The sequence below is a fragment of the Erpetoichthys calabaricus genome, chromosome 2 (genome assembly GCF_900747795.2).
Source record: "Erpetoichthys calabaricus chromosome 2, fErpCal1.3, whole genome shotgun sequence".
In the NCBI taxonomy this organism is placed as follows: domain Eukaryota; kingdom Metazoa; phylum Chordata; class Cladistia; order Polypteriformes; family Polypteridae; genus Erpetoichthys; species Erpetoichthys calabaricus.
Window position 1 is genome coordinate 300,283,625 of NC_041395.2, and position 24,759 is coordinate 300,308,383.

General features: G+C 39.7%; 1 protein-coding gene across 1 annotated transcript in view; it reads right to left on the bottom strand.

Annotated features, from left to right (window-relative positions):
* Window positions 1-10,328, bottom strand: part of smc3 (structural maintenance of chromosomes 3) — a 106,133-nt gene extending 95,805 nt beyond the window's left edge. The window contains 1 exon segment of the mRNA XM_028795841.2: window positions 10,141-10,328. Within this exon segment, the coding sequence (XP_028651674.1) occupies window positions 10,141-10,155 (15 nt within the window). The 5' untranslated portion in view covers window positions 10,156-10,328.
* Between the last annotated feature and the right edge of the window lie 14,431 nt (window positions 10,329-24,759).

A 24,759-nucleotide genomic window follows, 5' to 3' on the forward strand; every position in this document is an offset into this window, starting at 1 on the left:
ATTTTTTATTACTCTTTAATTTAATATTTTTGCTGCTGGAGTATGTGAATTTCCCCCTGGGATTAATAAAGTATCTATCTATCTATCTATCTATCTATCTATCTATCTAACAGCCCCAGAAAACTATACATCTCCATAATGATTTACTTCATATAAAGGTCATATGAAAAGGCAATTTCCCCTCGGGGATTAATAAAGTGTCCCAAATACCAAAAATAACTCATTCAAGATCATATCATTAGAATGGTCAACGTCAAGTTTCAGAAGACCTAAACCACATGAATGTCTGGCCAATGTGTTGGTTTTGAAACAATGAATAAATCAATTTTATTTTGAAATGAACACACAGTAACATGCAACTGTTTGGGCACCCTTGCTTAAAATGTCTATACTGTGAATAGTTAAGGGAGCAGAAGATGTCATTTTGTAGAATAACCACAGATAAGGCTGTGAAATGGAGGACACGTATGGGCTGGCATCTGTGCCGGGACTGGCTCGAGTTCCTTAACTGGCCAGGAAGCCAATACAGCGGAGAGGTCAGGGGAGGCTCCATCTCATGGCTGTATGCTCCCCCAACCCGCTAGATGGCAGCACCCCTGGGCTTTGGTACCCATTCGGACACTGTGGTAGTAATGGGCGTCACCACCTGGGTGACTACCACAACACTCAAAGGGAATGCTGGGAATTGTACTCTGATAGCATAACCCTTCTTGGTTAAAAACCATTAATAAATAAAACCCTTTGTTATGAACCCGGGACATGTCTGTGTATCCAGGTTTGGGACTCTGTGGAGCTCCTTGTTAACCATACCAGTTAGAAAATGCATTAATGGTTGAATGGGAAAATCCAGCGATGTCCACTACATTCAGATAAATGCAAAGTCTCTAGTCTTTATTCTGGCTGCATATGGTGCTGCAATAAAAAGTGATTTATTTTCTAACCATCTATTACTCAGTCATTAAAATGAGCAACACAAGTTAAAGTAATTACAACTCACAGCCGATATGTCACAAACTCACATCACTTCTTAGAGCAAAACACAATCTTATTTTTATTTCTGAAAAATATTAGAACAAGATAAATGTGACAATTAACAAAAGACTTTTTGCCTTGGAACAGCAGCATGATTTTAATATCATTAAGTTAAAGCAAGCATTCACCCATTCATTCAATTTCCACTGAAACTGAATTACGGTGGCAACAGTCTTGGGGCTGGTTTATACTTCACGCTCAGAATACTTATGTGCACGCATCATGGCTGCCAATCGTTCCCAGCATTGTTTTGACATATTCTCTGAGCATGCTGTCAGAAATTAATGCAACATACAAGCAAGTTGAAGTTGTGTGTGTGTATCCAACAGGATAAATCTGCTTGTTTCCATTTTTGATGAACAGTTCGATGCAGTGAAGCAAGTCATCAAACATAAATGCTGACATGCGAATATATTCACGGTGCTTTTCTTCATCCATTTCTCGATTAGGCAATACAAGCGTTGCATATTCACCATTGTAACAATTACATTCATTCAAAGGTCTCACATACCATCTTTTGTGTTTCAGTTGCCCTCTTTTTTTTATTTTTATTTTTTTCGCACCTTCACTTAAGCATCAGAATGCAAAGAATTTTTATCTTTTAACATCTTTCGTCCCTCAACACACAACACAGCAAAACCACACTGCTTACACAGCAGCAGTGCCCTCAGGTAACAAGCATCGAGTAGCGTTAAGTATATCCCTGGCCTAAGCACTAAGGTCTATATGTCCCATTTCCCAGCCACAGTTATCAACTCATGTTGTGGGATCCCAAGGTGTTTTCAGGCCATCTGGGAGATATCTAATGCTTCCAGCGGGCGCAGAGTCTTTCCCTGGCTCTGCTCCCAGCTGAGCTGGTCGAGCACGTAAATCATCCACTGGGAGGCGTCTGGGAGATATCTGTATCAGATGCCCAAACCACCTCAATTGACTCCTCTCAATGCTGGATTTTTAATATAATAGGAGTGATAACCAAACTTTTCATGCTGAAATGTAAGTTCTATATAAAGAAAGCAGCACACCTGAAATGAAATATTTAATTTCCACTATGAATTCTTTCCCACACATAGCATGTCTTATTAACCCACATTTAGCACCTACCTCATTAAAGCTCATTGCACATACTTGGTTTTATTGGTGTTTGACTTTTGCAGATACTACATAATTTAAATATAACTGGGGAAAAATGTATTAGAGGCGAATTCAGCAGAAGTGTGTAAAGATATTCTACTGGGGCTCCTTTATATCAATGGCTATAAGCTTTTATAATGCCTCACTGTGTGACTACAATTCTTACCATCAGCCAAGTCAGAAGTTTTCTGTTTTTGCCCCAGTTATTCTGGCGTGCACTTAAGAAGGTATTTGTTGTTTGTCATAATCTGTATATATAATATGCTACCATGGCTGTTTGTTTGTCTGTCCAGGATTTTAAATCACCTGTAGCTCCCAAACCGGCTGACCTATTGACCTGAAATTTGGTACACATATACTAAATGACGTCTACTATCCGCTTTCGGGGTGATTGACCTCCAAGGTAATTCCTCTTTTTATTTTTATTATTGTAGAATCAACTCTCTGTAGCGCCCAGCAGGGGGGCCGTGCGGCCCATGCGTATGGGCACCATTCTCATTCCTTACCACCTTCGCCATCACTTCCCCTACCTCTTCATATCTAAAATCATTCTTGAGGCAGACTGAAGACTTAAGTGTCAGCTTAAGTGAAAAATTAAAGAAAACGTACTAAGTAATTACAACACAAACACTGACTTCATCAGTTTCAACGCCAACAAATGAAGAGAAGAAGCGGGCCGCTAGGGTGGAGAAAAGAAGAGCTGCTCAGGAAGCAGCAAGTGCATCAAACTCTGAGCAAACTAATTCTAAACGTACAGAGAAAGAGTCTGAAAACTATGAATGCTCAAGTCAAGTGTCTTCACTGCACGTTATCGTACAGTGCGCCATTACTGGTATAAAAATACTTACTGAGCTTCTGCTTCATAATCCTGATTGTTACAACAATAATAAACTCTTCCCTTGACACTGGCTCTGTACCGCTCACTTTTAAAATCGCTTCTGTAACCCCAATGTTAAAAAAGTCTGGCCTTGATGCTGACAATCTTAACAATTTTCGGCCTATTTCCCACTTACCTTTTCTGTCAAAAGTTCTTGAGCGTGTTGTAGCCTCCCAACTCAACAATTACTTAACCTCTAATAATTTGATGGAACCTTTCAGTCTGGTTTCAGGGCGCAGCACAGCTGTCAAACTGCTCTTCTTCGGGTAACCAATGATTTGCTTATGGTAGCAGACTCTGGACAAACCAGCATATTAATTCTGTTAGACCTCAGGGCAGCATTTGACACTGTCAGACATGACATTCTACTGTCCAGAATGGAGAACATGCTGGGTATCTCTGGCACTGCCCTCCAGTGGTTCAAGTCCTATCTGACTGATAGGCAAGAGCTTGTTAGTCTTGGCAACAGCAGATCCAGCTCAGTGCCAGTCACACAAGGAGTCCCTCAGGGCTCTGTCCTCGGTCCTCTTCTGTTCTGTATTTATATGCTTCCCCTTGGCCATATTATTCATAGCTTTGGACTGGGTTATCATTTTTATGCAGACGATACTCAACTCTATTTCAATTTTAAAAGTGGAACTTCATCAGAGCTCTCTCAGCTCACAACCTGCCTCAGTGAAATTAATACCTGGATGGAGCAGAACTCTTTAAAATTAAATTGAAACAAATCTGAACTCCTGCAAATTGGAACTAAAGTGCAACTTAATAAAATGAGCTCTTTCCCAGTCTATCTTGGCGGTGATCTCTTCAGACCTGCCCCTACTGCAAAGAATCTTGGTGTCATTTTTGATTGCTCCCTTTCTTATTCCACCCACATAAATCACATTAAGAAACTTTCTTACTTTCACCTCCGTAACATATCCCGTGTTCGCTCCTTCCACTCCTTTTCTAATGCTGATAAACTTGTCCATGCTTTTATCACATCCCGCTTCGATTTATTGTAATTCCCTACTGGCAGGTGCCCCTTCTAATCTTATATCACAGCTCCAGCTTATTCAAAACTCGGCTGCAAGAGTCCTTACTCGAACCAGCAGCAGCGAGCACATCACACCCATCCTGCCCTGCCTTCACTGACTCCCTGTGTCTTACAGAATCGAATATAAAATCCTACTAATAAGCTACAAAGCCTTAAACGACCTTGCGCCAAACTACATCAGTGACCTTCTCCATCACTATGTGCCTGTCCGCCCACTAAGGTCTTCTGATTCTGGAAATCTTGTTGTGCCCCACACTAATCTACACTCCATGGGTGACAGGGCCTTCAGCTGTATAGCGCCCAGACTCTGGAATGACCTACCGAAATTAATCAGGTCAGCTGACTCCATGAATTCTTTTAAAAAAAACATTTTAAAACTCATATGTTCAGGAAGGCTTTTAGCTCTACTTGACTTTATTACCCTTCTCTCGGTTTACTTCTCTGTCAAGATGCTCAGGGTAACCTGTATGTATGTGTACAAGACCATCAATTATGTTGTCTGTTAGGCTTTTTCTCTGAATTTACTGTCTTAATCTTTATCTGGTTTGTACAATGTTATATACTGTATACCCTGCCATTCTTTCTTAAACTCTGAAGTGCCTTGAGCATGGGAAAGGCGCTATATAAATAAAATGTATCTGTCACAATATAAAAATATTTATGGAGTTTCTGTAAAAAGGCAAATTTTCTAATATTTACCTTATAAAAACAACTAACTTCAAATATTGTATTATTAAGGCTTTGTGTGAGGGACATGATTTGCAGCACTAACACTATGTCTATAAGGTTCTGTTACGGTCAAATCAATGCTGTGTTTTAAGAACAACTCTATACAAAATTAAAAATTTCAGTGTAGAGAATATTATTACTTATCCACTATCAATAACTAATCTGACTAATTCATAAAAATTAATTCATATAAAATTAAAGGACAACTGAACACTGGATTAAGTAGGTCAGGCTTTCTAGTACTGAAACCAAACCTTTCCATTATTTGCAGATGGCACCAATAGCATTTTCAAAACAGTTTAATCCAGTTCTAGGACATGAGGGACAGAGACTATACCAGCAGCATCCAGTGCACAGCAAGGAGCACACCCTGATAGGGCATCAGTACACTGCATGGCCTATTCATGAAAACATCTATTCCAGAATAAAAAAAAAAAAATTAATAACTAATCTAACACATGCGCCTTTGGATAATACTAATATGTTTTAGCTATAAAAAAAAAAATAATGATAAGATGTGAAATTTGGACTCTGAATCTGTAGGTCAGCAGCACTAACCACTGCACCATCATGCAGTTCTCATAAACTTAAATTTAAGCCTGGAGACTTGGTTTGAATCCCACTCAGACCACCGTTTGTGTTTAATTTGAACATCCTCCCGTATATGTTAACATTTTCTCCAGGAGCTGTAGTTTTCTGCCCAAAGACTTGCCAGTTAGGTTATCTGGTGACTTTACACCAACCTCATTAATGTGACTTTTGCCAAGATACAAAAGGGTTCTGCAGTCACTTGGCAGCCTTACTAGAGGTGTTCCTCTAGATGTCTCAGGGTTAGACTTCAGTCCTTCCACCAAAATCATGAAACGGAATAACCAGCTTTCAAAATGGAATGATGTATGGAAAATAAACTGCTTCATCATGACAAATAATATGGTATACTGCTATAATTTAAGAATAGCAGACATCAATTTAAAGCTTCGCTTATGGTCTGCTTTAGGTGGCATACTGCAAATAACCATTTATGTGTGTCCCTAAAATAACTGAAATGTTATTTAACAGAAAAAACCTGCAATAACATGTATTAGGTGACAATTATATCATGGAACATTTACTATTTATTTATAGTAGTTGTTTATTTATTTAAATAAAACTTATTTAAATGATAGTATACTATCTAACCCAACCATCTAAGTCTAATAAAAATCTACCCCTTTCCAATAACTTGTGGATAGCAAAAACGGTAGCAAATTTACTGCTTACAGTGTAAAAATATTGATGGTGATATACAATGTACAGTGTGTGTTTTGGGCTTGTGAAAATGCTACAGCAGTTTTTCCATCAACACTAAGAACCCATACAAGGTAGACAGTTTACTTCCACATGTTTTTCCTTCTAAAGCAAAAATAATGAAGGCAGTACAGTAATCCCTCACCTATCACGGGGGTTGCATTCCAGAGCCCCCCGCGATAGGTGAAAATCCGCGAAGTAGCGACCTATATTTATTTTATTATTTATACATATTTTAAGGCTTTATAAACCCTTCCCACACTCTTATAAACCTTTCTCACTCTCTTGTTAACCTTTTCCACGCTCTTATAAACACTTCCTATGCTCTTAAACACTTTCTACATTCTTAAACACCTCAGACCAACACTGCACACTGCACGCAGCGATCAGACGTCAATGTGTCTGCACTCGCTTTGTGAAGGGGGGCAGCTGAACTCAAGGTGAGCAGAAATGGACTTTGTGCTGCTTCTGCCAAAATGCCTGCTTGTCGCTCTGCGCGAGGAGTGTGTGTGTGTGTGTGTGTGGGTGTGTGAGAGCTGAACTCACCTTCGCTGAAACCCCCCCTCCCCGGAGGCGCAGTACGCTCCTGCCACTTTGTCAAGGGGGTGGGGAGCTGAATGAACGCTAAGGAGAAGTGGACTTTGTGCTGCTTGTCCCTCTGCGTGTCAATAATTTAAAAGCCTGTACATCACCAATTTTCCTGTCTCACTGTCTTGTCTTGCGTGAAGTTAAAATGTTTTATAACAGTGAGATGTTACTCATATCCTTAGCCCGACATCCACATATCATATGTGTTAACAAAGTGTGTTTTATAAGTTTACATGTGTTTAAAGCATGTGGGATGGGTATTTTAAGGCTTAAACTATAAAAATGTTTATTTATATGGTCTTTCTATATCGCGGATTTTCTCCTGTTGCTGATGGGTCTGGAACATAACTTCCGTGATAGGCGGGCAATCACTTGTATTTAAAAACCCGCGAAGTCGTGAATCCGCGAAAAGTGAACCGCGAAGTAGCGAGGGATTACTGTATTAATTCTACAATAATTAAATCAACTATAAACTACCATGTGTATACACCAAAAGACTACACTGAGGAAATTAGTGCAGTGCTAAAAGTTCCCTTTTCTTCAGAACAAGTAAGTCCACGATTCGCTAGCGAATCGGAAATCCAAGAATGGCAATCAGTTTCTGCGTGATGAAATATCATGGAGGGTATATGCGGTGGTGTGGGCGGTCGCGTCCGGGCGGCCGTACAACCTGGTGTGCACGCTTTACCTCAGGTTTAGTTCACAGGTCGTAGGCATGGTAAAGTTTCCATTTAATTCAATAACCCTATTTGAAATAAAGCAGTTTCTTTGTGTGGGCGCCTTTCTTCATTGTTTGTATCTATACGGGCTCGTTTACATGTCATAGCCATACGGGCTCGTGTTTGTATTACTAATCGTTGAGCTCCCTCCATTTGGATACGTGCCTCCTTTGCCTGTGCTGTGTCAAAAGCACGTTGTGGGGGCGCTCGTTCATTGTCCGGGCGGCTGTACAACCTGGCGTGCACGCTTTACCTCAGGTTTAGTTGACCGGTCGTAGGCATGGTAAAGTTTCCATTTAATTGAATAACCTTATTTGAACTAAAGTGGTTTCTTTGTGTGGGCGCCTTCGTTCATCAAGTCTAGTTTACAGGTGGTGTTGTTTGGGCGCCACCCACTGACTCTGGGAATCCGTCGAGTTCTGGGAAGCCGCTGCGTTTGATCCTACAGGTTGTGTTGTTTGGGCGCTCACAGGTTGTGTTGTTTGGGCGCCATCTACTGACTCTGGGAAGCCGGCGCGTTTTGGGAAGCCGCTGCGTTTGACTCTAGGGTGGGCGCCACGACGCAGTACGCATGTGCCTCGGTGCATCCGCCGTGCATATATTAACTGTGGTTTAGTAAGATAGATTTGCACTGAACATTCATGCCATAAACTGAATTTGAACAAACAAAGCAGCAATGCACTTAACAAAACCAATTCAAGTCTTTAAAAATGACATTAAGTGAAACAATTCTTCTACTACTCACTTCTCGACTGATGACAACACAGGTGAAACCACAGTACTGTATACCGAGACATCACTGACTCAACAAAGGAGATCTCATCATTATGGATTCTATATGCACTGGTAGAATAAAGGATGCTTTACCAATACCACCAGGTACTTGAATTTGACTGACAATTTGGCATTAAGCATTTTTCATATTTGGCTGGCACCTTCATCCAACACCATTTACAACATTTAGGATACAACTGGTTACATTTCTTTAAACTTGAACCCACAGCCTCGGGGCATGAAGTCCAAAGCCTTAACCACTACACCACACTTCCTATGTCAGAAATAAAAATGAAGATTTACTTGTGCATTTATTACATAAGACCAAAGCAATGACAATTGGCCTGGTTACTCACAGAAAAAAAAAAAAATTTGTTTAAATTTTGTGTTTCACTATTTAAAGTTTGAATCATGTTAAAAACTGTGAATACCTGCTTGCCCTTCCTGGCTTTGGTCTAGTCTGACATTTTGAACAATTAGTAAATACTGAAGGAAAAAAAAAAACAAAATTTCTAACACAAGCATTAAAAAAATCGCATATAGAAATATAAAGACTTTAATGTGCATGAGAATGGTAGCCAAAACCAATCATTGCAGAAGACATCACCACGGACCTGGAGTTATACCAAAATATGTCCGTGTTACACATACTGTGCAAGAAATAAGATAGCTACCAACTTTCTTGATCCTGGTGCTAATGGAAAAGCCACACAAGCAAGCCCCTCCAGGGTGCTTCAGAAAAAAGTGATGAAAACAAAACAGAGGTTATGCTGGATTCCAAGCGTAAAGGAAAGGTAATACATTAGAACACCAAACTGGTGGTCCATGATCTCCTTTTGAAAAAATGTCTACTTTTTTGCACCTTACTGACAGCACACCAAAACATGACACGAATACAGTCTAACGTCTCAAAAGAAGCAAAGAAAAGCCGCAAAAAGCTTAAAGCACAAGAAACAAGGTACCCATCCAAACACTCGAGAAGCGTTACGTTTCTCATATGATGGTGGGATAGGCTCATCCTAATTTACGCATCACTGGGAATACACACATCGAATACATGTCTCAAACTCAACAGGCAGGCGACAAAGGGGAAATACTAATACAAATACATCAAATACTTCATAATCATCAGTACTAATAGAGAACTTGACAACTCAAACTCTAAATGAATACAATTTACATTCCAGATACAGGATCACGTATAGCTGAAGGATAACATGCTATTCGGACCAATCGTTTAAAGATACTACGTGATTATAATAATCGTTGCATCTTTATGCGAAATCTAATTCTAAACGATTCGTCCAGGCTGCAATGAAAAGTAAAACCAGCTCAAAAGACAGTAGCCAACAGTCTATCGTTACAAGCGATTTTTCCACACAGCGCTGGTCAGCCTTGTTGCAAAGCAGTACTTTGCAAAATTACAGCAACTTGATCAAGCTACAAACGACACGTCTTCGTGTTTTAAACACTGTGACGTAGCTTGATCCTGAGCACTGTAGCTTCTTTTGTATACATTTTAAAAAGAAGCAAGATAGGGCTGCATGACTAGCAGAGCTTAGTTTATCAAATGACTGGCGCATGACTTCCAATTTGAAAAGAAAAGAACACCCGAGTAAAAAATCTCCAAAACAGACTTTATATATTCATCGATTCTCTGAACCGGGCCACGACCAACGCAAACAACGCACGCAAGCTATGAAGTAGGCTCGATTATACGTAAAACACCCCGCACGCACGGCAGCCTCACCACTGTCATCTACCTCCACTCAGTGGCCACAACAAAACTTGATCGGCTCCGAAACAGATACGGCCCTTTTCACAATTAAATAAACAACGCTTCCAGGTTTGCTCAAATACTCAACCCCCCTCTCTGTTTGCCTAAATCCTGCTCACTGGAATATCAACCAGGTTATCACGAGAAATCAAAGAGAAAAAAAAGAATAGCAAAAGAAAAAGTGCTCTACCTGTTTAATGTACATTTTCAGGCTCCGAAAATGTCTCCAAAACAGTCTCTGAAACTGTCTTAAATGTCCTTTCCCTTTCTTCTGAGGAAAGGACTAACACTTGTAAACAGTTTTATTCTTTTTATTTAAACTCCTTAATGAAAACTCTTACTGAAAATACATAAAAAAACAGAAACAACTACCACCACCAAAATGGCGGCGGGAGGCGGGGGTACAGAAGACTACTCCAACTTCGTAAAATAGGTGAGAAATGTAAAATAATGTCAACTGAAAGGAGATTAAAGGAGTAGCTGTTAGAAACAAAAATCTAAACATATAATTTTAATTTTAAAAAATAATTACTGCAATGACATATTTACAATTTATTTGTTAGAGATTAAAATAACTTTATATTTTGTTTTACATCCCCCCTTAATTTTTGCGCTTTGTGGATTGTTCTTGAGGTGAAAGGTTCGGCGCCAAAGCTAACCCAGTACAATGAGGTGAGCGAGAATTTGGAGGAAGATAAAATATGGGCAGCAGTGCTCAGTGGATATTCCTGTCAGCTTTGTGAATTATTTTAATTGTTCACCCTGTAATCGTTATTATTATTAACAATGTGTTCGACTCTATATTTTGCCATTGTTAAAGACAGTTATTAGGTTTTATGGTTTTTGCCGTATGCATTTTAAACATAAAACATTTACGCAGAAAGTGTAAATTTCAAAAATATGTTTAGTTAATTTACTAGATTTTTACTTTATTATTGTTTTGCACAATATGGTCTGAACACACACCAGAATGACTAAAAAGGGGAAAAAATTAGAAAACTTACGACTGTGTTGTGAGACTGTGGAATACTTAAATTTTCGTGACACAGCAACGACAATTACGGGAGCGTATGCTTTCGGTATTGTTTCACATACTTCCGCGATAAATACTATCCTAAATAGAGGGTTGGCATATCATTCAGCACACAGTACACATTTAGATGAGCTCGGCAATTTTACTGCACATTCATGTTGTGATCCGTCACAAACATTTGGGTTGTGACCTTTAAGTGTAAGAAACGCTTCTCTATTGTGTCCATGGTCACGATGTAGAAAGGCGGTGGTTATACTCCTAGGTTGATCCACTTAACTTAATGGATATACAGGTATTTGTATTACATGTACTGTTTATATTGATTTTTTTCTGTATTACTCCAGGTGGATGCACTTGTGTACATTAAATTTCATTTCCAATTGCTTTCCTCATTTTAATGATTGAGTCTTTTACAGTTGCTTTTTCCTGTTTAATTTGGAGTTATCAACATAATTCAAAAGGTTACTTTATGTTTACATTTACAGTATACATCTCTCCATCTTCTGAACCTTTTTTCTGGGTCAAACGTTACCAGCAGAATCAGTTATAAAGCAGGAATCAGTCCTGTGTAGGATGCCAGTCTGTCATGAAGGACACTCACACATCAATGTGTCGCATTTCACAGAAATGTTTTCGATGAGGAAAGTAAAGAAACAACCTAGGATAAAATACATACAGTATGGACTTGGGTGAAACTTGTCTACTACACAATTAACCAGGTTTGAGAAACCATTATGCAGTAATGCTAACCACAATTCTACCATTTTTGCTGTGTCAAAAGAAATTCGATTGGTAATAGATTGAATCTTACAAAAATCTAGAAAACCATTCATAGTATTCTTTTATTGTCTTTACACAGAAGTGAGTATTGGCTATAGCAGTAGTGTAGGCGCAGGGCCTTAGGGCATGACCATTCCCTGTGAAAATGAGACTAGAACATGATACAGTATATAAAGCTCATAAAGGATTGCAGCTACAGTACAAAAACAATTTCCTGTATAAACTAACTGGCTACTTGAACTTTGTATTGCATTCACATCTCCTTTCCTCTTAATTAACAACTCTGTGACAAGGTTATATGTAAATAGGTTTTATGTATCACTCTTGGTTTAAGACATCATCAGATGTTTCTTTCTGTAAAACAAAAACAGAAACAATTCAAATTGAAAAGGTAAACCTCAGGATCATTCAATGCTAAGCAAAGTATAGGGAAACATAATTTGAAGGGCCAAAGTCAGTTAAACATGGTCTTAGAATTCATGGGGGTAGATTGATAGTAGGAATTGACAATAGGCAACATTAGAATCAAAACATCATAAACAGGAGACAAGTAAAAAAAATTAAATTTATGCTTTAAAAAAACTAATTTAACTTGAGTTTAAGTACCATATTTCCTCTGTATTTATTCCTCTTTTAACCAATAGTAGAGCTTTCTGAACTATTAAGTTACCCAGATAAGGACTAGAATAACTCAGTATTCATAAAGCCATTTTCTAAAACATTTTCCCTATCCCCAAAACCTTTTTCCCTTTTCCTCATTATAGGATCTCAGAAAGCCTATCCTGAATGCATCAGGTACTAGACCAGAGCCATCACAGGGCACACTTTTACAGAGTATAACTTAAAGCAGAAATAATTTATAGTATGTGGACCTTAGAATAACTAAAGCATTGTTAGTCTTGTACTTCATAGTGACAAATTTACATATTGAAGCCTTCCCCTGTATTACACTTACATAGCAATTCAATATTTAAAGTTATTTAATTTAATTTAATGAACCACAATTAATCTGATTTTTTGCACTTACGATGTCTTAATCTGGGACAAATTTTAAAGTGCATGCTGCTAGCACTAACACCAAGGGTCTGATTTATAAAACTTCATAAATTTTGAGTTTTAACATATGCTTACAGCAAAAATAAAAATCTGATTTATAAAACCTGCTCTGTGCATATTTCTGTGCAATTTACCTTTAGTAATCACTTTTAATTGTGTGTATATGAATGTGCCTCTAACTCCACCCGTGCCCACCCTGAAACAACAATACATGGACAATGCTAATCAACCTCAAACATACGCAGTCACTCTTCGTTGGCTGGTAAATCAGCCTCTCTCAAAACACATCATGGTGTACTCTGCAACTGAGTGTGCCAAGAGCATGCACAGCATTGGAGTGCCTCTCCTCTGCACTCTAGGGGTCAGCAAGGCTTAAAGCACCTGTGTCTGACCAGGTGCCCATTATCAACAGGCACATGTAATGACATTTTTACTGTTACTATGAATAATATAAGCCATATGGAAAACTGAGGGTTCAGCCAGTTACATCACCTACAAGCCAGCCATCATCTACAGCACCATCACAAAGTTATCTGCCAAAGCCACTGTGCCTCAAAATAAACAAATCATAGGTTGACCCAGGGCACTAAGACACAACATTTTTTAGTTTCATCTTGGCATCACAGACAATTTGTGCATTAATGGAATATACTGTAAATGCATATGGTTAACAGAAAAAACTTTGTTGCAACATGAGTGCAGTAAATTATGTTATGAAACGGGACCCTGCTGCAAATTGCCTTTTTATGTCATCGAAACCTGTTATGTTTTATGTATGTGCACCCATACCAAAAGAAACATTAATGTAGGGCCACATTGATCAGCACAGCAGGCATGATGGAGTGAAGCTTGCCTCAGACATTCTTCACCTGTCGGGCAGTTCTTTGAGAACTGACCATAGGTAGTCTATAAACAGATGAAAACCCAAGTTCTTTAGTACAAATACACAGAATTGACCCTAATTAAAGGAAACTATAGTAGTCTGTACATCATACTCATCACTTTTATGGTTTAATATGCTTGTTATGTAAAAATACGTTCAACCAATCACAACAAGTCTCATCTCAAATAGTAGTTAGTATACACCTGACATCAACTAAATTAGCTCTGATTGAGCTCAGGTAAAGTTTGGCTGTTCCTATTGGATTATTCTGATATCCTCTTGATTGCAACATACTCCGAAAGCCATGGTCTGCAAAGATCTTTTAAAACATGAATAGGATCTCATCATTGAAAGGTATCGATCAGGACAGGAGTACAAAAAGGTATGTAAACATCCCATGGAGCATGATGAAGACAGTCACCAACAAGTGGAGAAAATATGGCTCAACAGTGACTCTACCAAGATCAGGATGTCTCTCCAAAATTGATTAGAAGATGAGGAGAAAACTGGTCAGGGAGGCCACCAAGAGGCCTACAGCAACATTAAAGAAGCTGCAGGACTTGCTGGCAAGTACTGGTTGTTCCTTACATGTGACAACAATCAGTCATATTCCCCATATGTCTGGGTATTGGGGTAAGGTAGCAAGATGAAAACCTTTTCTCACAAAGAAAAACATCCAAGCCTGGCTAAACTTTGCAAAAAGTATACCCAGTCTCCATCCACTATGTGGAAAAATGTATTATGGTCTAATGAACAATTTGGCCACAATTCCAAAAGGTACTGTATGTTTGGCACAAAAATAACACCAGGAATCATCTAAAGGACACCATGCCAACTGAGATGCATGGTGGAAGCAGCATCATGCTTTGGGGCTGCATTTCTTCAGCTGGAACGGGGGCTTTAGTCACGGTAGATGGAATCATGAAGAGCTCCAAGTATCAGTCTATTTTGGCATAAATCATTCAAGCATCCACTAGGAAGCTGAAGATGAAATGGAACTTCACCTTTAACATGGCAATAATAATAATAATAATACATTTTATTTATATAGCGCCTTTTCCATGCTCAAGGCACTATGACCTAAACATACATCAAAATCTACAAAGCAATGGCTTCATCAAAGGAGGATCAATGTTCTGGATGACCCATCAAGAGCCCAGACCTTATTCCATTTGAAAATCTGTGAGGTGACCTGAAGAGAGCTGTGCACAGGAGATGCCCTCGTAATTTGACAGATCTGGAATTATTTTGGAAGGAGGAGTGGGCAAAAATCACCAAGTCTTGATATGCCAAACTGACTCTTACACAAAAAGACTGAGTAATAAAATCAAAAGGTGCTTCATCTAAGTATTAGTTTAGGGGGTGTGCTGACTAATGCAACCATGTTTTTTTCCCCCTCTTTTTTCATGATTTTTCAATAAAGGTGGAATAAGACAGGATTTATCTTGGTTTCATTTTTTATTACACAATCTCTGCAATTCTTGCAGGGGTGTATAGACTTTTATATAAACTATGTAACTAGAAAAAAGAAGAGTTTTTCAGATCTATAGACACCCTGATAAATTACTGTGGTCACTCAATTTCAGAGGACATCTATTGTATTGGTTTCTGTGCTCTGCATAGGGAGATGCAAAAAATATACCTTTTTTTGCAGGTAGGTGGCGCTGTTCCATAATGGCTGAAAATGCTGGCAAGCAATTTAACACATTGTAGGTCTCAGATAAGGAAAACCTTTGTTGATATCAAAAGGCATATACTTTTTCTTTGATTGCGAGTGAAAAATGTGTCCATGTTGTACATCCATGCCCTAGTCAAGGTTTAGGACACCTGTAGACTATTTCAGTTTGAGTCACATTATGAGAAAATTTAATTCATCCTCTTACATCAAAATGTGGGCTGATGTCTGCCTTGTGCTTGTTTATTCTATAATCCTGTATTGGACAGGATGTTACAGAGGAGGCGTAAATGAATGACTGTGGGGTGACTGCAATAAAAAGAAGGCCAGTGATGTTTTTACTGAGAGTGAGTCCTTTTGAATTGACATTTTAAGGATGGCTTTACAAAATGATAGATACAGGTGTATCTCAATAAATTAGAATATCATCCATCTATCCATTATCCAACCCACTATATCCTAACTACAGGGTCACGGGGGTTCGCTGGAGCCAATCCCAGCCAACACAGGACGCAAGGCAGGAACAAAGCCCCAGGCAGGGCACCAGCCCACCGCAGTAGAATATCATTGAAAAGTTCATTTATTTCAGTAATAAAATTCAAAAAGTGAAACTCATATATAGATTTCTTTACACACAGAGTGATATATTTGAAACATTTATTTCTTTTCATTTTTGCTGATTATGGCTTACAGGTGAGGAAAACTCAAAATTCAGTATCTCAGAAAATTAGAATATTACATAAGACTAATAAAAAATGATTTTTAATACAGAAATGTTGGCCTACTAAAAAGTATGTCCATGTACGCACTTAATACTTGGTCGGGGCTCCTTTTGCATGAATTACTGCATCAATGCGGCATAGCATGGAGGCAAATAGCCTGTGGCACTGCTGAGGTGTTATGGAAGTCCAGGATGCTTTGAGAGCAGCCTTCAGCTCATCTGCATTGTTGAGTCTGGTGTCTCTCATCTTCCTCTTGAAAATATCCCATGGATTCTCTATGGGGTTTAGGTCAGCCAAATTTGCTGGCCAATCAAGCACAGTGATACCATGGTCATTAAACCAGATATTGGTCCTTTTGACAGTGTGGGCAGGTGCCAAGTCCTGCTGGAAAATTAAATCAGCATCTCCATAAAGCTTGTCAGCAGAGGGAAGCATGAAGTGCTCTAAAATTTCCTGGTAGACAGTTGCGCTGACTTTGGACTTGATAAAACACAGTGGATCAACACCAGCAGATGACATGGCTCACCAAATCATCACTGTCTGTGGAAACTTCATACGGGACCTCAAGCAACTTGGATTCTGTGCTTCTCCATTCTTCCTCCAGACTCTAGGACCTTGATTTCCAAATGAAATGAAAAATATACTTTCATCTGAAAAGAGGACTTTGGACCACTGAGCAACAGTCCAGTCTGTTTTCTTCTTAGCCCAGGTAAGATGCTTCTGATGTTGTCTCTGGTTCAGGAGTGGCTTGACACAAGGAATGCAACGGTTGTAGCCCATGTCTTGGATACGTCTGTGTGTGGTGGCTGTTGAAGCACTGACTCCAGCCGCAGTCCACTCCTTGTGAATCTCCCCCAAATTCTTGAATGGGCTGTGCTTCACAATCCGCTCAAGGCTGCAGTTATCCCTGTTGCTTGTGCACCTTTTTCTACCAGATTTTTTTCCTTCCATTCAACTTTCCATTAATATGCTTGGATACAGCACTCTGTGAACAGCTAGCTTCTTTAGCAATGAGTCAGCAGTCTTCCCCATGATTGTGTGGCCTACTGAACCAGACCGAGAGACCATTTAAAAGCTCAGGACACGTTTGCAGGTGTTTTGGGTTAGTTAGCTGAGTGGAGTGTGACACCATGAGTCTACAATATTGAACTTTTCAAAATATTCTAATTTTCTGAGATACTGAATTTTGGATTTTCATTAGCTATAAGCCATATAGCCAAAAGCTAATGAAAATCCAAAATTCAGCATCTCAGAAAATTAGAAGATTGTTAAAAGTGACAAATGGGGAGGGTTACGTCAGGAAGGGCATCCGGTGTAAAATTTTGCCAAATCAATATGTGGACAACAATTTTGGATGATCCGCTGTGGCAACCCCTAATGGGAGCAGCCGAAAGAAGATTAACTATAAGCCATAATCAGCAAAATGAAAAGAAATAAACACTTGAAATATATCACTCTGTGTGTAATGAATCTATATAATATATGAGTTTCATTTTTTGAATTGAGTTACTGAAATAAATGAATTTTTCAATGATATTCTAATTTATTGAGATGTACTTGTACATAGAAAGGAAAGACAATAAAGCTGATAGATAGATAGATAGATAGATAGATAGATAGATAGATAGATAGATAGATAGATAGATAGATAGATACTATAAACATACAGATTAGGAGTGACTTATAATAGCAGACAGTGTCCACTGTTTCATTTCTTCATGATAATCACCCCAGGAATACAGGGGCAACAACTAAAAAGACAGCTGAGAACTTCAAAGGCCCCAAGCCCTGTCCTCTTCTCATTGCAGGAAGGCACCTGAAGTCATAGTAGAAGACACGCCCAGAGAGGGCAGGATGTGCCCAAGGGAACCCAACACCAGCTAAGGATGTTGTACAGGTGACAAGAGGATTTGGCAAGGCAAGTGCAGTTCAAAATAACTCAAAATAAATTAGGAAAATAGGCCAAGGAAATAAAAATTCATAATTGAGTGGCCATGAGACTAGATTAGCAATAAACTTTCATAAGCAACATAGCAAGGAAACATCTTTCTTAGGGTATTCTACAACTTGAAAGTACAGTTCAAAATGAAGGCTAATGGCTGGTCAGCTACATATTTTTAAAGTGTCAAGGGTGCAATAACTAAACTGTAATTTAGAAGAAGAAAGGAATTGTAAGCAATACTGAGCAATGGTCACTGTTTAAACATATTGGGATGTGCAAAATGAAGACTGTAAAAGAACCATCTCTTCAACTTTACTTACCCAGCTTTCTTTAATGATTCTACACACACATCCTTGTCCCCAGTTACACTCTGGAATATCACAGTATGACTGCTGTGACTTTTGATATGGGATTTTCATCTTGCAGATCTATGGTGTTCTGTCACAAACACAAATTTAATATTTGCCGAAGGAGAAATGCCTGACAGCCCGTGAAGTTTCTCTTTTTTTGTCTGTCCCATTCCTGTGATCAGACAGCTTTTCAAAATGCACACTGACACTGAGAAACGGTTCAGAGCTGGGAATGTATTTCTAGGTTTTTATTCTGCACTCCTTAGGGGTGCATGTGTGTGATTGGGTCCTGAGGTGGATTGACTACATGTCCAGGGCCGCTCAGACAGGCTCTAGCTCCTCTGTCTTGCTTCAAAAATGGAGAGACAGATGGATGGATAGGACTGAATTACAGCAGCAATGAAAAACATACAAAATGAAGCTCAAGTGGACACTTTGACTTAACTTTTATTTTCTTGAAAGATTCCCCATTTCAGTGATAGACTGATTTTTTTCCATTTCTTCTAAACTTGTTTGTTTGATGGTTGGCTTCAAATTATGCAAGCCAAAATCTAGGGTCAGATTCATAAAGCTTGTGCAATCACAAAAAGAAGTGTAAGTTTCCACATAGAAGTAAAAATTTGTAAAAGAATACTCGATGGGAGAACTTGCATATTTTTACAGCAACTCTCAACCCTAACCCTAACCCTGACAGGTTTTATTTTTGAGGGGACCTTAAACTGCTAGTGGCGATAGCCTGTGCATTTCTGAGCACCCATGGGACCCTAAGCAAACAGCTCAAATTGCAGTGATGTGGATGAAGTGCACAGGAACTCTGTATTTTCCCTAACCTAACTCTAACCCATGTGTAGGCACAACATTTTGGAGAAAGTGGGAAACAATGACACCCTTGATTAAGTAGGGAATTGCAGCCATACCAGCTAAATGACAGCTCTCATGTGAAATTATATATATCACTGAGCCATTATTATAATGTGTGCTGACGTGACACACGTTAAACCTCAAAAGTGACGAATATGATATATACACTCTACTGTAGATGCCAATGCTGAATTTTTGCACTGAAAAACTCTTTTGTTTTTTACCTCTATATCGGTTCCCTGTTATCACTTCTCAGAATTAGAAACCAATGCAGTCCCTTTTTGTCAATAATTGCGTAAAGCAAATACACAGGTGTGATTCCCTCCCCGCATACAGATGCTCTAAATCTCATGGCTCCCTCTAGTCTATTCAGAGCCCAGTCGTTTGATGACCCAAAATTGCTTGCTTGGTGCTGCTTGAAGACTATGCAGATAGTCATAGAAGGGAGTGAGTTTCTCGGAATCGGTAGGATATTTTGCCCATGATGATGATGATTGCCTTATGAGCCGATTTAGGCTGGCCAAGAGCCATTCTTTTGGAACTATGTGCTGAGATGGGCCTGGTATTAGAAAGACAGACTTTCTGAAATCAGGCTATACCTGTCCATATGCAGGTTTTAACAACGGTTAGCTTTCTAGCAACATGTATCTACCGGAGGGAGCTGGTCGACAGGTCAGGAATATCTCAGCCAAGCTTCAGCTTCATCAAGCCTGCTGTGCTGGAAGCCATAAACCAGTTGATGAGGTGCTACATTCAGTTTAAATATGGTTTTGGGTGTTCAGGTCAACATAAAAACACAATTTGCACCAGTGTCTGGATTTCCCATATGGCAATAAGTGCATCTAGTGAGAATAAAACTGCTTTTGTTAACAGTAAACAGTTTCATTCCATTAACATAAAAGTCATGTGATGCCAAAATGAGACTAATAAACATCAGGTCTGCTCTATCATAACCGCATAACAGGACATCTCCAGTTACAGATGGCATTTGCAGATCGAAATCAGAAAGCGTAGATTGCCTCTTCCTCCTGTCATTGCGTGGACAATCTGTCATCGCCTGAGGTGAGACCTTTTATTTATTTATTTATTTCAGGCATGGTGACACCCAAGCTTAGGCCACCACATATAACTTCTTTGCCTGCCTCTGCTTCATAGACAAGATCTTCTGCCTCACATTACTTGGTTTAGGTTTAGGTTTATTTGTCATATATTGGTTAACACAGGGTCAACATACAATGAAATGTGTATGACAAGAAAAACAAGTCACTCAGCCTAGATCTAATAAAGCTAAAGAAATAATTTAAAAAAATTACAAGTTAAAAATAGACAAGCCATATAAAATAAAATATGTTCGTTTTAAAAGAAGTTATAGAGCAATATGAATTGAATGAGCAGCAAGTACAAATTACAGTTATTGCACAGATAATGTTTTATAAGTACAGATGCATATTCCATAAAGTGCAGATGCATGTTCCAGTCAGTATTCAGAGTGTGTGCAGGTACAGTTTGTGTGTGAGTAGTGCAATGTAGATGTAATGCAATGTAGGTGTAATGTAAGTGTATGTAAGTGTTCAGGTGTTGCTGTTGAGGAGTCGAATGGCCTGTTGGTAAAAACTGTTCTTAAGTCTTGTAGTCCGAGCAGCCAGACTCCTGTATCGTCTGCCAGACGGTAACAAGGAGAACAGCTGACGTGCTGGATGGCTGTGGTCCTTTGTGATGCTGCTTGTCTTACGCAAGCACCGATGGAGGTAAATGTCTTCAATGGCAGGAAGACTCTTGCCCGAGATGTGCTCTGCTGCCTTCACCACTCTGTAGTGATTTCCGGCTGCTGGCAGAGCAGCTCCCATACCAGACGGTAATGCAGCCCGTCAGCAGACTCTTGATCACACTCCTGTAAAAGTTTGAGGTGATGTTGGCATTCATGCCAAACTTCCTCAGCCTCCTCAGGAAATAGAGCCGCTGGCGAGCTTTCTTAACCACAGTGTCTATGTGAAGGGTCCACGAGAGATCCTCGGTGATGTTTATTCCGAGGAACTTGAAGCTGTTAACCCTTTCAACTTCTACGCCACTGATGTAGATAGCCTGGTGTTCTCTGCCTTGCCTTGTTTCCGATAGTCCACGATCATCTCCTTGATTTTGCTGACGTTAAGAGACAAGTTGTTATCCAGGCACCAATTACTCAATGCCAGCACCTCCTCTCTGTAGGCCGTCTCATCGTTGTCAGTGATAAGGCCTATGATGGTTGTGTCGTCTGCAAAATTGATGATGGTATTTGTGCCGTGTTTTGCAACACAGTCGTGGGTGAACAAGGAATACAAGAGGGGGCTAAGCACACAGCCCTGCGGCGCTCCTGTGTTTAAAATGAGTAATGAGGACGTGTGTTTGCCGACTCTCACCACCTGGGACCTGTTTGTGAGGAAAGAGAAAATCCATCTGCAGATGGTCGTCCACAACCCAAGGTCGTCAAGGCGAGTTTTGAGGGGATGATGGTGTTGAATGCCGAGCTGTAATCTATGAACAGCATTCTTACATATGTATTTCCTCTTTCCAGGTGGGTGAGGGCAGTGTTTATTGTTAGCGCAATGGCATCCTCTGTTGATCTGTTTGCTCTGTAAGCAAATTGGAGAGGATCCAGTGTGTCGGGGAGGGAGGAGCAGATGTAACATTTGACCAGTTGCTCGAAGCACTTCATAATGACCGATGTCAGTGCAACCGGGAGATAGTCATTCAGACAGGAGACCACCGGTTTCTTTGGGACAGGAATGATGGTGGATGCCTTGAAGGAAGTGGGGACCACTGACTGCCTCAGGGAGAGATTGAAGATGTTGGTGAACACACCTGCTAGCTGGTCAGCACACGCCCTGAGGGCACAGCCTGGGATGCCATCTGGTCCCGGAGCTTTGCGAGGATTGACGTTTTTGAAGGACCTTCTCACGTCAGACATTTCAAGGATCAGAATGACAGACTCACTGCCCCCTTGAGGATATAGCACCTGTTCTTTGCTGGCTGCATCAAAACGAGCATAGAAAGTGTTGAGCTCGTCTGCAAGACATGCAGTGGGCTGAACACTGACTGTGTTTTTCTTTTTATAGTCAGTGATGCAGCACAGTCCATTCCACAGGTGCTTGGTGTCAGAGCTGTGGTAGCTTGACTCCACTTTGTCCCTGTAGTCCCGTTTGGCCTTCTTGATGGACCTCCGGAGGTCGTATCTGGCTGCTTTGTATGCACCAGAGTCCCCTGAGCCAAAGGCAGAGGTCCACGCCTTGAGCTTAGCCCAAATCTCCCCATTTACCCAGGGTTTCTGGTTAGGATATATGCAAACGGTGGTTTTAGTGACAACATCGTCAATGCACTTGCTGATATAACCTGTGACAGAGTCTGTGAATTCATTGATGTTGCCATCAGCTGCATCTTCAAACATCTGCCAATCAGTTGTTTCAAAGCAGTCCTGTAAGACCCCCTCAGCTTCACTGTCCCATTTGTAGATGTCCCTGTAAACCTTTTTTTCCTGTTTAAGTCTTTGTTTATATGCAGGCAGCAGCAATATAGAGCAACTTGATGTGTCAGATTAGAGGTGGCTCTACCAGCCAGGTAAGGTCTGCACATTCTTGACTGTGTATATAAGAAATTGATCAGTATGGTACAGATATGGTTGTTTTTGAGTGGTAATCAAGCAGGATTCAAAGTGGATTCACTTACCCAAATTAACTGGATGATTGTGATGTATAAAGACTAAATTTCAGGTTTTATAAATTTTTTTTCTTTTGACATATGCATACTTTCAAACTTGAATCCATTTTATAAATGAGACTCCTGGGGCCTCATGTATAAACGGTGCGTACGCACAGAAATGTTGCGTACGAATGTGTCCACGCTCAAATCGCGATGTATAAAACCTAAACTTGGCGTAAAGCCACGCACATTTCCACGGTAACTCATACCTTGGCATACGCAATTTCTCCGCTCGGTTTTGCACACTGGCGGCACCCAGCGTCAAAGCTGTGCTACTGTTCCTGTGTGCTCATCCTTTCTTTCTTAGCTCCACATTCCTGACGCGGCTTTATAAATACACTGAAACTAACTGCACATTGTTTATTAGTGTAATGCATCTGATTGTAATTAACCTGTAGCAATATAATGGTCCAGGGAATAGCCATAGTATTCCAAATACCATAACTGCTTTAGCGTTGTTACGCTCACTGCATCTTCTTCTTTTTGCTGCTCCCATTAAGGGTTGCCACTGCGGATCATCTTTTTCCATATTACTCTCACTGCACCACTCGGAGTATTTATATCACTGTATCTGAGTGTGAATCACAGCAGCAGCTGATCGGAAAGAGAATTATCGGTATACAGTTTCAAGTACACACTACCTCAACCACAGCAAAAAGCGTCAAAGCCTTTCCTGTACGGACCTCGCGTTTCAGAAACAGTTTCATCCCAAGAACTATAAACGCACTCAATCAGTCCATCAAGTGCTCCTTGTAGAACTGTTTGTACTTATAAGTACAATTACCTCACTGTAAACTTACACTACAGTTATAATATTACACAACCTGCGCTACTTTATAAAGCGCGTATGATAACAATATCATTTTTAAGATGAAATGCAGCAAAATATGTTGCTTATAGTATACAGATAAAACTTTAACTTCATTTAAATAATCTGCATTGTTAATAATTAAACATGTGAGGACACGGTGCAGCAGCGTATAGCTGGTTCACGGATAGCTCCTGCCTTGCGCTGTATTATTGCTGGTGCTGATGCGACACTGGAAGGATAGACGGATAGAATAATTAAACATGTACTACGAAGTTATTTCAATGTTCCTTAAAAGTTTTGAAGAGTCGGCATTCTAAGCTTACAGATGGCTTAACATCTATTACAGAGCTGATTGTGTGGCAATTGGGTATTTGGAGAAAGAAAAGTACGTTTGAAAGAGACAGTACTTCTGTAATAAATTATTTCATCGAAGGTCGCACATGGCGCAGCAAGCCTCTTGCGTGAGATATGAACAATCACTGCGCCACCGTGTTCCCATGTTTAATAACATGCTTTCCTTTCACTGCTATCATCATGAAAAAGATATCATGTATACATCTCAGTATTTTAATTATTCAGAGAGCTGTAATATCTCGAATGTAATGGATTCTGTGTCCCGTCGGAGAAAGAGAAAGAATGGAAGCACGTAGTGATTCACACACACAGAGCACATAGAAGATCAAATACAGAACAAAGCATTTAACGTGCTACTTGAGAAACTAGTAAAATAAACGATTTTAAGATGAAGTTTATGATGTTCTACTTTAATGGCAAAATAAACTACGTGATTAAAGTGGAAATTTCAAGATTAAAGTTGACATTTCGTGCTTTTTTCCCACTGTGTGCCTATTTGTTTTGTCTGTATCCTAATAAGCTTTCATATGACATTCAGACGGTGGGCTACGACTTGCCTTTTCAAGGCGACTTTGATATGTGATTTCTTTTTTATTTCGGGCACTGTGCG